General features: G+C 35.6%; 1 protein-coding gene across 1 annotated transcript in view; it reads left to right on the top strand.

Moving 5' to 3' along the window:
- The window catches only part of LOC103263020 (C-type lectin domain family 12 member A-like), a 10,604-nt gene extending 3,881 nt beyond the window's left edge, over nt 1-6,723 (top strand). Inside the window, exons 2-6 of the mRNA XM_008060696.2 lie at nt 1,277-1,375; nt 1,650-1,838; nt 2,693-2,844; nt 4,130-4,236; nt 6,561-6,723. Coding sequence (XP_008058887.1) covers nt 1,277-1,375; nt 1,650-1,838; nt 2,693-2,844; nt 4,130-4,236; nt 6,561-6,723 — 710 coding nt within the window. The remainder of the gene's footprint in view (nt 1-1,276; nt 1,376-1,649; nt 1,839-2,692; nt 2,845-4,129; nt 4,237-6,560) is intronic.
- Nucleotides 6,724-13,784: the final 7,061 nt, after the last annotated feature.

Genomic DNA, 13,784 nt, shown 5'->3' with positions numbered 1-13,784 from the left:
GAGTTATATATATATATATATATATATGTATATATATATATATATATATATAGAGAGAGAGAGAGAGAGAGAGAGAGAGACATAATATACATATACATATATATATAGAGAGAGAGAGATTCTTATTTCCTATTACAATTAAAATATATATCCATGAGAACAGGGACTTGTGTGCCTTGCTTATTTCTATATTGTTAGCACTCAGAATGGTGTCTAATGTATAGAAGGTAACTACTGAATAATTAAAAACAAATAAATTAGAAAACTATTTTGAGAAAGATAGCATTTGAATTTAATTCTAACCTTAGATAAGATCCTGTACTAGTAATTATTTCTACTAGTAACTATTTTCTGAAGTACAAGGAAGTTAAGTTTCACAATTTGGTCACAATTTTCTCTGGGTTTCATAGTATTATTGCCCCATGAACTGTGAGATCTAAGACATAGATCAGAAGTATATTAAGATTATAACGTTATTCCTGAATTAATTTTCTTGAACTATCTAGTCTTCATTTATACACATGATAATAATTTAAATGATATAGTAATTTACTAATAGTTAATTCATAGTATAAGGTTTATAATTCCTGGTATCTTATAGAAAATGATCTATTTGGGGACATATTGTTTAGTAAAAATGGAAGTATTCAATAAGAGTTTCTTGCTAAAAAACATGAAAAAGTGTTGAAAATTATAATGAAGAAATAGCATAGAATTGGAATTACTAAAATAAAGACTGGTGGGAGGACACCTGAAGACATTACAAAGAGACAAACTACCTTGCATGTTCTGAAGCTAGATCCTCAGAATTATCTGAAGAAAATATAAGCAACTGAAATTGTTTTCTTTGATATGCTACAATTATGCACTCAAGGAACGATTACACAGATTGACTTCTCTCTTAATTGCCTGCTACTCACATTCTCCAAATGTGTACAAACAAAATATGCTCTATCTTAATCGACTGGTTTTCTCTGCTGTCTATTGTAAACCTTGTTTTTACCTCTCTGTTTCTAGACTCAATCTACCAGATAACAGGTTCTCCTGCCAGAACAAATTACATAATAAGTAAATAACTAAATGATTTTTACTTACTCTTCAAAAAATATTACTTTTAATGTTTTAAAGTTTCAAGCAGTTTTATTTCTTTACAAGGGATACATTAGGAAAGAAATAAAGGTAAAATGGATGAAAGGATGGATGGATGGATAAGTAAATAATTCACATGAAGGTGTCTACCATTTCAAGTCCTCTTTGTTAAATTTGCTTTTCACAGCACCTCCTGCTCCTTCCCATACGTGGCATCTAGCAACCGTAGCTCTGATTCTCATATGCCTTCTACTGCTCATTGGATTGGGAACCTTAGGAAGCTTGTGTATGTACTACCTCTGTTTTGATTTAAACAGAAAGCAGCAAGAATTTAATAAACTTAACCAGCATAATTCTTTGAATTAAAGATTTGTAGTAATCATAGGTGAAATGCCTACAAGGGGGGACTTAAAATATGGAACTTAGTCTCTTTTCCTCATTCCTGTAGAATAATTGCTTCCCTAACCATTTCATCTTCTTTATACTCTTTTACAAAAGATAAAGGATGATGGTTTTATTGAGGTTTTACATTTTTGTTGTCTCTTTTTATTAATCTGGAGTTGGCATAACTTTGAAGACAGAAGTGGAAAAAGTGAATAAACTACAAAATATCAATGAAGAACTCCAGAAAAATGTTTCTCTGCAGTTGATGAATAACATGAATAGCTCCAACAAAATCAGGAACCTCTCTATTGTACTGCAAAAAATAGCCACCAATTTATGTTATGAGCTATATAGAAAAAATCCAGGTAATCCCGTATTGCTCTTAGACTTATTTACTAAACAATGAACTAAACAATAAAGTCCCTTGAGAATCATTTCATCATTGGCTAGCTGCCTTTCTCTAGGAAGTCAAAATTTGGGGGAGGAATTAAATGTGGTTGGCAGAAAACTCATTGATATTTCTAAATAGTTAGAAGAAAAACAGAAAACGTAATAATAACTTAGGCCCCAAATTATCAGGGATGACAATTATATAACAAAACATAGACAATATATAGTTTCTCTAGCCTTTCATCTAGTATGGTTATTCTGGACACTGTGGTCAATAGGAGATAGGGAGAAAATGATCCCTCTATATAGGTGATCTCATTTCCAAATTTCAGTCAATGATTGATAACAAAGTCCATAGAAGAAAAACTGAGATTTCACCTTTGGGACTGAGGGAAGCTGGTCTTGTAATATCTATATTAATTTTAGTTGTAATTGTCACAAAAATGCATTTCTTGTGCTAAGAAGCCTTTCAAAAATTCAACAAATCAGAGAACTATAAGTTAAAGAAAACAGGAGTATTATAGATGTGAATCATTGATTCCTATTTTACAGAATATGTCCTGTGATTAGTTTTTATTGTCATTAAAGAATTTTTTAAAATTAAAGATGCACTTGAATCCCAATACTTAATTTAAAACTACTTGTTCAAGTTATGTGTCTGAAACATTATGGTGGTATATAGGGATTTAGAATACAGGATTCACTTTCTTCCACTTCCATGAAAAAAGAAGAAATAACAAATCTGGTCAATGTCACACAGAGAGTAAAGGAAATAATAAGAATTATGAAATATATCAACACAAACTACATAAAAATTGTGTTCTTCCAGAGCACAAATGTATACCTTGCCCAAATGGATGGAGGTGGCATGAGGTCAGCTGTTACCTTCTGTCTGATGATCTTCAAACATGGCAAGAGAGTAAAATGATGTGTGCTGCTCAGAATGCCAGCCTCTTGAAGATCAACAACATGAGTGAATTGGTAAAGCCTCATGTCTCTCTGCCTGTGAAACAGGAAATGACTTTTTCCATTATAAGACAGACAGGAATAGGGTATGTTAGAGAAGGCTCGGACTGACCCACTTATAATTCTGGCTAGTTTTAGTCGGTGTGTGAGGTGACTAAAACTCTGTGCATTTATCCCAGAATATAATAGCTATGGTAAATCATATAAACTCAGGACCTTAGCATCAGTGGAATCTTAGAAGAGGATGGATAGGTGCAGGACACCCAGAATCTACAGGTCTGTGAGCATCTCCAAATTGGAACTCTGGAATCAAATTTCAGAACATGATTTCTAAATTTTTATCTAAAAATAGAGAATCTGGTGATTATTCCTGGGGGTTACTAATTCCATAAAAACCACAAAGGAGAATATTCTTTGTTTTTGCCATTTCATATTTTTTATTAACTAAGAGAAAAAGTCAAGCTATACTAAGTTAGAAAAATAGATATATATACAAGTAGAATAGAACTAAGATGACACAGGCAAGTGTCAAACAGATCTACTGCACTGAATCTTTGGGTCCTAGAAGATGGGTTTTCTGTTAGTTTGCTTGCTTGTTTTATTTGTTTGTTTATTTATTTAATAATTAAATAATATCTCTGGGTTACTTAGTATTTCTGGTCCCTCAGATAGTAATCATTTTAAGTAAAATTATATTTTTCTAAAAATCTTTGATTCCCCACTATAAAAATCTTTGTCATTCATTATAGAAGAGGAATAAATCAATTGATAATCTATTCCTAATTAAATCAATCTCAAATAACTTATATTCATAGATGTACTAAAGAAAAAAATTTTATATGTGAAATAAAAAAAAAATACCTGTTACTTTGGCTACATAATTCTGAACTGGTTATGAATTCTATTCTATAACAACTGTTATCTGAATTTGCTACATTTTTTTCTACTTTTTCTGTTTCCATTAACTCTTATTTATAGCCATTAGCCAACTCCTTTGCCTTTGGACTGAATATTTATTGCTCAAACTTTAAATTCTGAAAGTTGTGAACTTTTCATTGAATTTAAAGTTATTCATGGATTAACAGGCCCTTTTTACTTGTGAGACAGGAGACAATATTGTAAAAAGCAGTTAAAATCTTATGGTAAGAACTACTTTCTATTCCCTTTAATATCATTAAAGAGTAAATCTACAATATCAAATATGTTACCTTAAAACAGTAATTTGTAAAAAAATTGCATTATAAGATATTGAACAAAAGTAGAAAATAGCTTAAAAAAAGATCATTTCTATTTCCTGTAGCAATTTATAAAGTCTCAGCTTTTATATGACTATTGGCTGGGATCACCTCTCAAAACAAAACGCACTTACGCTGAGAAGCTAGATGACATAATCAACTTCTCTACCTGGTAAGTATCTATTCTTGTTAAAATTTCATGGTTGGGTTTGACTAGAGGCATTTGCCTCAGGAATACTGTAGATTCCAGTTAAAAACAATTTCAATTAAAATCGCATCATTAAAGAACCATTTTCTATCAGATTTCTTTGATGTATTTGATAATGCAGAATGTTGTCACAAACATCTTGTTATTTCTTAAGTAACTAACAAACTTATAGTAGCTAAACCATGGAGAATTTCTGTAAAATGTTTTTATCTAAGAAAATTACAGAAGCTTTTGAAACTCATTGGACTCTAACAAATAATATGTGCTAAGTTCTGAGATTCAAAGATGAATGAAAGACTGATTCGTCCTTAAAGTTACTTAATTATCAGCTGTGTGCAGAGTGAATAATTCCAGAGATTAAAAGAACAAAGTATGATAAATGATTCAATAAGAATGCACAAAATGACCAAAAATAAATTTTAGCATTGGAATTTTTGTTGTAACTGACATTTTAAAGGGGTACTTTTGAATGAAAAATAGAGACTGACTAGAAGAGCATTTCAGGTCAAAAAAGGATGAAATAGGGCAACCCCTTCGAGTCCCTTCCCACTGTGGGAGCTTTTCTGTCCTCTCAATAAATCCTGCTTTCAAAAAAGAAAAAAAAAGGGTGAAATAAGCTCAATATGGTATATTGCACATAAAATATTATATAAAACAATTTGTTGTATAATATACTGAGAAATGTAGTTATAAATACACTATTTTTTGGTGTGAATCAACTTTTTTATTTTTTAAAAATGGTTTTATTTAAAAGATGTGGGTTACAATTCAGAGTTAAGTATGCAAATATTCATTATGCAGGTACCCTTGTTGATGAGATGTGTCCCCCCTTCCCCAGCAGAATCCTACAACTGACAATCCCGCCTCCCCAACAATTTCCCACTATTACTAAATACACCATTATAAATGGTTTTATAGTTTGTATTTGTTCTGCTTGTAATGGAAAACAATCAAAGCTTTATATAAAAATTGTGTCAAAATTTCCTTTATAGTTTATAACCCTGAAATTTGGGAAACAGTATCAAACTAAAGAAAGAAACCAGAGTCTCAGTTTGCTGATACTGTTGGAAGTTCAACATTTCTCACATATATTTTTAGTTCAGGACACATTAAGCAGGCGAGAGCTCGGAGGCAGCTGTTGAGATGCTCCCACATGGAATCTAAGCACTGATATTCCTGCATACTCATCACAAGGGGGCCATACAACAAATACAAGTTTTGTTTTGTTTGTTTGCTCTTTCCTTTGGATAGAAAGAAGGAAGTGTAGGAATGTGGTTTAAAAACTCAAGCTGCCCCTATCTTTGGTGGTTGGCAGTGATAAGACAGATTGGAGGACAAAATATGTACAAATTGAGCAGAGAAGGATATATCTCATTTGTGTCAGAAGACAGCATAAATGGAATCTTGTGAAAAAAGTAAAGTATACTTGGTTTGTAATTATTGAAATTAGAAAGGTAATCTATAATGGAGTGACAAGTAACAGAAAATCCACATTATCAAAAATAGTACTGAAAAAATGCATGCATAATACAAATATGTATATATAATTTCCTTTTGTTTTTTATTCTCAATGTTATTTTGGGAATTGTTTCTGGAAGGAGGTGGCAATAAGTGACATCTCTACTATGTCAACAAATAAAAAAATCTCATTCGTGAAAACTTAATTAATGAGCTTATTTACTGATTGCTGATCATTATTTATAGATTTAAGTGTTGATGTTACATTAATCCAAAATATAATATTTTTAATTTATAAATGTGTCTTTAATGCATAGTCTCTAATTACTAATCTAGTATTTGTGGACTGGTAATTAGAACTTCAGGGCAAAGTCTACGAAAGATGTCACTTGGAGATGATATTGAACTTAAAGTGTCATACATTAGTTTAATTCCTGATTTGAGTAATTACAAAAAACACTCAAAGAAGACAATTATCCAAGATTTACTACTAAACCAGTTAGACTAGAGAATCCTATGAAATGGCATTGATTTAAATCATATTTGATATTCAGAGGAGGTAGTGCTATCTGGAAATGAAAGACAGAAAATATTTCAGATGTGAGAAAGTGGGAAAAACAGAAAGAAATAAAGCAATGTGTAACATCATATATGTGTCAATACAGACAATTAACTTGGACTTTCTTGATACTCTGAACATTAAATCAAATTTAGATGAGAAAATGCAGACCAATAAAAAATGAGACAATGCAGACCCCAAGTAACCTTTTTTCTGTGAATGTTTCAAAAATAAGGAGTGCCAAGTGTAATTTTTTAATTTTCTCTTTCAGGGATCTAAGAGAAATAAATGACTTAAATAAGACTTATTGTGGATATATATATGGAACATATGTTTATTATACTCCCTGCACTAACAACAAAAAAATGTTATGTGAGAAGATAGTCAATCCAGTGAAGATTGAAAGTACACTCATGAGTGAAGTCTCAGATTAAAGAATGTAGTTAATGCAATTATCTTGCTTCAGCTAATACCCTACAAGTGCAGGCAACTTTAGAAAGCCTGTATCTCCTGGACCATGCAAATGGAATTAAAATTCTGTGAGACTAAATGCAAATGGAATTAAAATTCTGTGAGACTAAATGTATGCCTTTCTTCTAACATTTACATCTTCAAACTTTCATCTTTCTTCTCATTTACTGAGTATAAGGAACCTAAAATCATGCCTTATTATCTAGATATAGTGCAGATACTATCAGCATAAAAAGAGACACCTGGAGAAAATATATCAGTATCCCCATCAGACTAACAGTGGATTTCTTAGCGGAATGTTTACAGGCCAGTAAAGTATGGGATAATATATTCAAAGTACTAAAACAAACAAAAACTGCCATTTGAGAATATTATATTTAGCAAAGCTGTCTTTCCAATATGAAGGAAAAAGAAAGTCTTTTTCAGACAAGGAAAAACTAAGGGAATTCATCACCACTAGATCAGTTCAATAAGAAATGCTTAAGGCTAGAAGACCAAGCTTCACCTGCATGCAGCCTGCTTATGTAGCAGATCCCCATTTATACTCCATAACTTAAAATCAAATAAAATAAGATAAAATAGAAATGCTTGAGATGTTTTACATCTGGGAATGAAAGGTTAGCTATTATGATAAAAACATACAAAGTATAAAACTCCCAGCACTTTGGGAGGCCGAGATGAGAGGATTGCTTGAGTCCAGGGGTTTGAGACCAGCCTGGGCAACCTGGTGAGACCTCATCTCTACAATAAATTAAAAAAAAAAAAAAAATTAGCCAGGCATGCTGGCACATCCCTGTAGTTCGAACTACTTGGAATGCTGAGGTGGAGCGATAGCCTGAGATCGAGGCTGTGATGGCCATGAGTGTGCCACTGCACTCCAGCCTGGGTGACAGAGTAAGACGCTAAGTCAAAAAAAAAAAAAAGTATAAAACTCACTTGTAGAATAGAAACACAAATGAGAAAGAAAAAGAAGACAAATGCTACCACTACAGAAACCCATGAAATCACAATATAAACAATATGAGAAAAGAAGGCATATTCAAAACAACCAGAAAACAATTAATAAAATGACAGAAATAAGTTCTCATCTGTAATAATAATCGTGAATTTTTAAAAAGTGAGAAAAAAAAAAAACACCCTAAATTTCCCAAGTAAAAGATACAGACTAGCTGAAAGTGTAACAAAGCATGACTCAGCTGTATGCTGCCTACAGAAAACCGATTTCACCTGTAAAGATCCATTTGGAATGAAAGTGAAGGGATGGAAAAAGGTAACACACACAAATGGAACCCCAAAGCAAGCCAAAGTAGCTATACTTACATCAGATAGAACATATTTGAATTCAAAACTATAAAAAGAGTCAAAAAAATTATATAATGATAAAGGAGACATAAATATTCTAGGTATATTTACACAGTGGAGAACTCAGAAGTATAAAGCAAATATTATTAGAACTAAAAGAAGGGATAGACTCCAGTACAGGAAGTTGAGCCCCATTTTCCAAAATCAACAAAGCCCTTCCTGGGAAGAAATTTGCCAGCCCCACCATCGCACGAATTTGCGTACGTGTCTGTGTGTCTAAGTAGGCATGTGAGTGGTTGTTTGAGAGGGGACTTGAGAGCAAGTGACCAGGACTCTCCTGGTGAAACGGCAGGTACTGTAACTGCTCTGCTTGGACTCTAGTGCTTCCCAGGGCCATTTTCTTTTCTTTTCTTCTTCTTTTTTTTCTTTTTTTCTTTAAACAGGGCACCCGGGAAGAAGCTGCCTGCCCTACCACCATGGTACCAGGCCAGACACTGGCATCAAGGGCAGCAGAGGGAGCACTACATGAGAGCCAGAGGCAGAATCCTGAAGAAGGGATGGGTAGTGACTACCACCTGCCACTTAGACTCACTGCCACCACTTCCAGTGCCAGGCTAGGCTAAAGTCTGGGCAGGGAAGTGTTCCAGGGTGACCTCCGTAGAACAGCAGATCTGAATCTTAAACCAAGGGGTGACCTCTGCATTGCTTTAGGGTCGCTTTCCATGAACCCAGAGAGGACTTCCCCTGGTGCACAAGTCCTGGTAGGTAACGGCTGATGCAGAGCACCAGATGATCCACCCTGCCCCCTCCATAGCCAGCTACTGGGTGATAGAAGCACAAAATAGATCTGACCAAGAAGGAAGCTGGCGAGTACCTAGCTGAGTATCCCCCACCCCCAACACCAGCAATGAGCAGAAGAGATCAGAAGGGCAGGGTAGAGGCTGGAGGCTCCATTCTACCGGTGCGAACTGGATGCCATGGGAACTGTGACCACACTGGGAGAGGAAAGAAGGGGGGAGGCAATCTGGGTGCACTGAGTCAAGTCATCTTTTTCCCACAAGCCTGTGCTAGTAATCAACAGCAGGCAGCAGGAGTGAAAATTCTAACATCTCAAGTGTTAACAGTGAAGGGGGAAGCTACAGTAACAGACTTGCAGTCCTAGAAGCTGCCACAAGAGGAAGCCAGTCTCAAAGAGATATACTTAAGCTGAGAAATCTACCATCAGGTTTGTGTGTGTGTGTGTGTGTGTGTGTGTGTGTGTGTGTGTGTTTTCTTTCTCTTTTTTGTTTGTTTGTTCTGTTTGATTGTTTTGTTTGTTTATTTGTTGGTTGGTTTTCTATTTTCTTTCCTCCTTTTTCCTTCTTCTTTTTTCTCTTTTCCATTCTTTCTCTCCTTCTTCCCTCTCTTTTCTCTTATACTCTATCTTGGACTAAGGGGCTACACAAGTGTACCCATTGTAAGATTAAATTGTGTAGAGACAGAGAACAAGTTCAAGCTGAGCCATCCACTAGATAACAAGTATTATGTCCTGTCAGTAGGTCCTGACTCCTTGGGACCCCTCCCATACCCCTTAGTAAGTGCTCAGAATTGTAAAAAGATAGCACAACATCCCACCCCACCCTATTTCATAATTGAACAGACCCAGAGGCCTGGCTTAGAGAAGGTCAGAAGGTAGAGCTAACATCATAAGTGGTTGCTTCTCCATTTCCAATTGAGCACAGGAATTAAAGATAAAGAGAAGAGAACTGCTACCAATGAAGAAAAACCAACAAAAAAAATTACTGGTAAACCTCAGAATCCCACAAAGAGACAGCCCCTGAAAGAAAAGCTACTCAAGCACAAACAATGACTTTCTCTGAGAAAGACCATGTCCAGAAGGTACAGAGATCAGAGAATCGATTGATAGAATGAATAAGAGTCAATAAATGCAAGGGGTAAAACTAATTGGAATTGCAATGGAGTTGGACAGACTCAAGAAAGCATATTTAGAAATAACAGAAATAAAGAACTCTATCCAAGAAATAAACAACAAATTGACAAGCATAGGAAGTAGAATTGACCAAGCAGCAGAAAGAATCTCAGAGTTGAAAAACTCAATTATTAACCCAATCTATTAAAAAAATATCTCTCTCTATATATATATTCAATATAAGTTTAACATATATATATAACCATAAGAAAGCACTTTCAGATGGTGAATCAGCCCTGTATCCTGGGGAGGAGGCCTACTTGGTCATGGTGGATAATTTTTGAGATGTGTTGTTGAATTTCTCCAAGAGATGTACAATTTTATCAAAAAGCCAAACCTATGTCTGATCAGCACACATACCTGACATACCAAACATATTTGAAGTAGAAAGAGAAACAGAAACACCTTGAAACAAACATTCCATGAGGTCATTCAAAAAAACTTTCCTCGTCTGGCCAGAGAGACAGCTATACAAGCACAGGAGATTCAGAGAACCCTTGTAAAGACATCTTATGAGAGCAACAACTCCTACACAAATAGTAATTTGACTATACAAAATAGGTATAAAATAAAAAGTCCTAAAGGCAGCAAGGGAAAAAGGTCAAACTACCTACAGGGGAAGACCAATCAGAATTGCTCCAGACTTATCTGCAGAAACAATACAGGCCAAAAGGAAATGGAATCCAGTCTTTAATGTTCTGAAAGGCAAATTGTTTCAACCAAGAATTTCCTACCCAGCCAAGCTAAGCTTCATCAGCGATGGAGAATTAAAATCCTTCCCTGACATTCAATCCCTAAGAGAATATGCTGCTTCCAGACCAACTCTACAGAAGATGCTTAAAATGGTGCTGTGCACTGAAGAAAAAAGAAACAAAAGAAAGATCATATACTTCACAAGATCGCAAAAAAAACACAGAAGCAATAGATCACACAGCACGCCTGCAAAAATGAAAACTCTCACATTTCAAAAATCAGCCTGAATATGAATGGGTTAAATTCACCAATGAAAAGACATAGAATGGCAAACTGGATAAAAGAGCATGACCCAAAAACATGTTGCCTCCAGGAAAAACACCTCATGATAAAGGACACCCACAGACTTAAAGTTAGAGAATGGAGAGTAAACTTTCAAGTGAACAGGAAACAGGAGGAGGTAATTTTAATATCAGACGTGACTTTGTAAAGCTATATTTTGGGTACTCCAGACACCGTTTTATTTTCTTCTTCTTTTTTTGAGTTGGAGTCTCACTCTGTCACTCAGACTGGAGTGCAGTGGCCCACTCACAGCTACCGCAGTATCAACCTGCTGTGCTCTGGCGATACTTCCACCTCAGCCTTCCAAGCAGCTGTAACCATAAGTGTGTGCCACCATACCCGGCTGATTTTTGATTTATTGTAGAGATGAGGTCTCACCAAATTGCCTGGGCTTGTCTCAAACCCACAGGCTCAGGCAATCCCCTCGCCTTGGCCTCCCAAAGTGCTGGGATTACAGGATGAGCCACTGAGCCCAGCCAGGTACTCCAGACACCTTTTAAGACACTTCTCTATTTTCTTGGAAGTTTCCCATCACCAAGAAAACTTTGTCTACATATCAAGAAACTTGGCTCCTTTGTTCCTCAAGTTGCCCATTGCCTTTACTGTTTTCAAAATTCCTTAGCTGTTAGTCAGAAAATCTTTGAATTCATCCATAACCTGTGGGCCTTTCTGTGGAGATATCTTGTCTTTCTGGATTGAACCAGTGTGAATCTCACATGTATTGTTTTATGGTTTCTTATAACTTCTGTCCTCCTAAAATGTATATGACCAAGCTACAACTCAAATATGATGGGCACATGCTCTTAGGTTTTCCTGGGAACTGGTGCCACAGGCTTACATTCACTCACATTTCAATAAACCATCTTAAACGTTGTACAGAGTCTGGTGTCTTTTGTCAACAGTATGAACAAAAAATAAAATTTGAAGCCCCCCAACCCATTAAACAGATCCCTACTGGGTAAAAGGGAACCTGAAAAACGAAATCCCAGACTATAACATGAAAAGGAGTCATAAACACTTTGTTATGTCCCTTCCCTTTTGGAGCACAGACATTAAAATAGAAATCATAAGACTGACAAACAGTATCTGTGGAAATCAGATACCAAATTCCAACCTGCCTCTGGCATATTATCACATGACAGTAAGCTGTAATGGGAATACAAATATTTTATCCCAAAATGTGTTTCTTTGACTTATATTGAAATAACCCTGCAAAACCATCTTTTGTGGGGGAAATATTTGCTTCTGTAGATAATCTCCATTAATATAGCCTGATCTTTCCCCTTCCAGATCTTCTTAGATCCAGGAAGGATTAACTGAGAGTCTAACACCTTTAAAGTCTGAATAAGTGACATTTGCTATCTATTATAAGAACTGCTAGCTATGAGACTTCTTCTCTACAATATGAACCTTGATATCACAACCCCTTTATTTTAACTCAGACATTTCTTTCTGTTGATTTCAGGTCTTTAGACAATAGCTTAACTCTCTCAACCAATGTCAATTAAAGGATTCCTAAAACTCACCTATAACTTGTAAGCCCCTGTTTTGAAATGTTCCGACATTCTGGGCCAAACCAATGTAAACCAAATGTGTACTGATTTATGTCCTTGCCTATAAACTTCTGTCTCCCTAAAATATATAAAATCAAGCTGTAACATAATTACCTTGGGTATGTGTTCTCAGGACCTCATGAGACAGTACCCTGGCCTTGGTCACTCATATTTGGCTCAGAGTAAACATCTTTAAATATTTTACAGAGTTTGGATTTTCTACAACAAACATATATATGTATATATAATCATAATCATAAATATGATTGTATAATCATATAATCACGTATATACATGCATTATGTATATATACATATATATTTATTTTGGAGGTCTCATATTTGTGCATGGCTTTTGTAAAGTTTGTCTAATCTTGCTGCCTTAGCATCTAATTTTTTTTACCTAACTTAAGTTTTTTTGAAACCCAGTTGTACCATGCTGCTTTTGGCTTAGTTAAAACGTCTCCTCCCTGTGTGTTTATTCATTATGTATCTCACTTGTTCCTCATCTACAGGTCCAAAACCTGACACACACCACAGCTGCAGACATTAATAAAAACTAACAAATTATTTATATGATTCAACACCAGAGTTATATAAATAAGTTGCCCCCTCATGAGTATTTTTAAGCTAGTCAATCCACAACACTGGGAGAAAGCCTAAGGGATAATGCCCATGGACTTTAAAAAGCAAGTCTCACAGGTTCTCTCTCTCTCTTTTGCTCCCCATCCACTGGGTGATCTCCTTGCCACATCTAGACATTCCCTTTCTTCCATAGGCACCTGTAACCCCTCTGAGACCTGTGAGTAATGACTTGATTCTATTTCACACATTTTTATTTCACTTCCTCATTGTGTTTCACCTGACACACACACAAGAGACTAACTTTTACCCAGTCAGGGTGCTCCTAGGGAGTGGCTATCTTGATTTGTAGCCACTTTCAAAAGAAAGACATCTGTTGGGAGCTGGCCATGGAGGCCCGCCTGAGCGTTAGGGATCCAGGTGGGCTGTGGACCCTGAGACCACCAGGTTTGGTTCAGGAGCTGAAGGCCCATTCCCTCCTCCTTTCTTTGTTGTTTAGCATTACCCACTGGCAGGGATTTTGACGATCTAAGCATGAAGTCCTGAGGATATGACAGGCATGGCTGACTCTAGGGATCCATTGT

Source organism: Carlito syrichta, unplaced genomic scaffold (assembly GCF_000164805.1).
Source record: "Carlito syrichta isolate Samal-C Ts95f unplaced genomic scaffold, Tarsius_syrichta-2.0.1 Scaffold304704, whole genome shotgun sequence".
Taxonomy (NCBI): domain Eukaryota; kingdom Metazoa; phylum Chordata; class Mammalia; order Primates; family Tarsiidae; genus Carlito; species Carlito syrichta.
The sequence above is the reverse complement of the archived record's forward strand: the minus strand, read 5'-3'. Positions and strand labels throughout refer to the sequence as shown.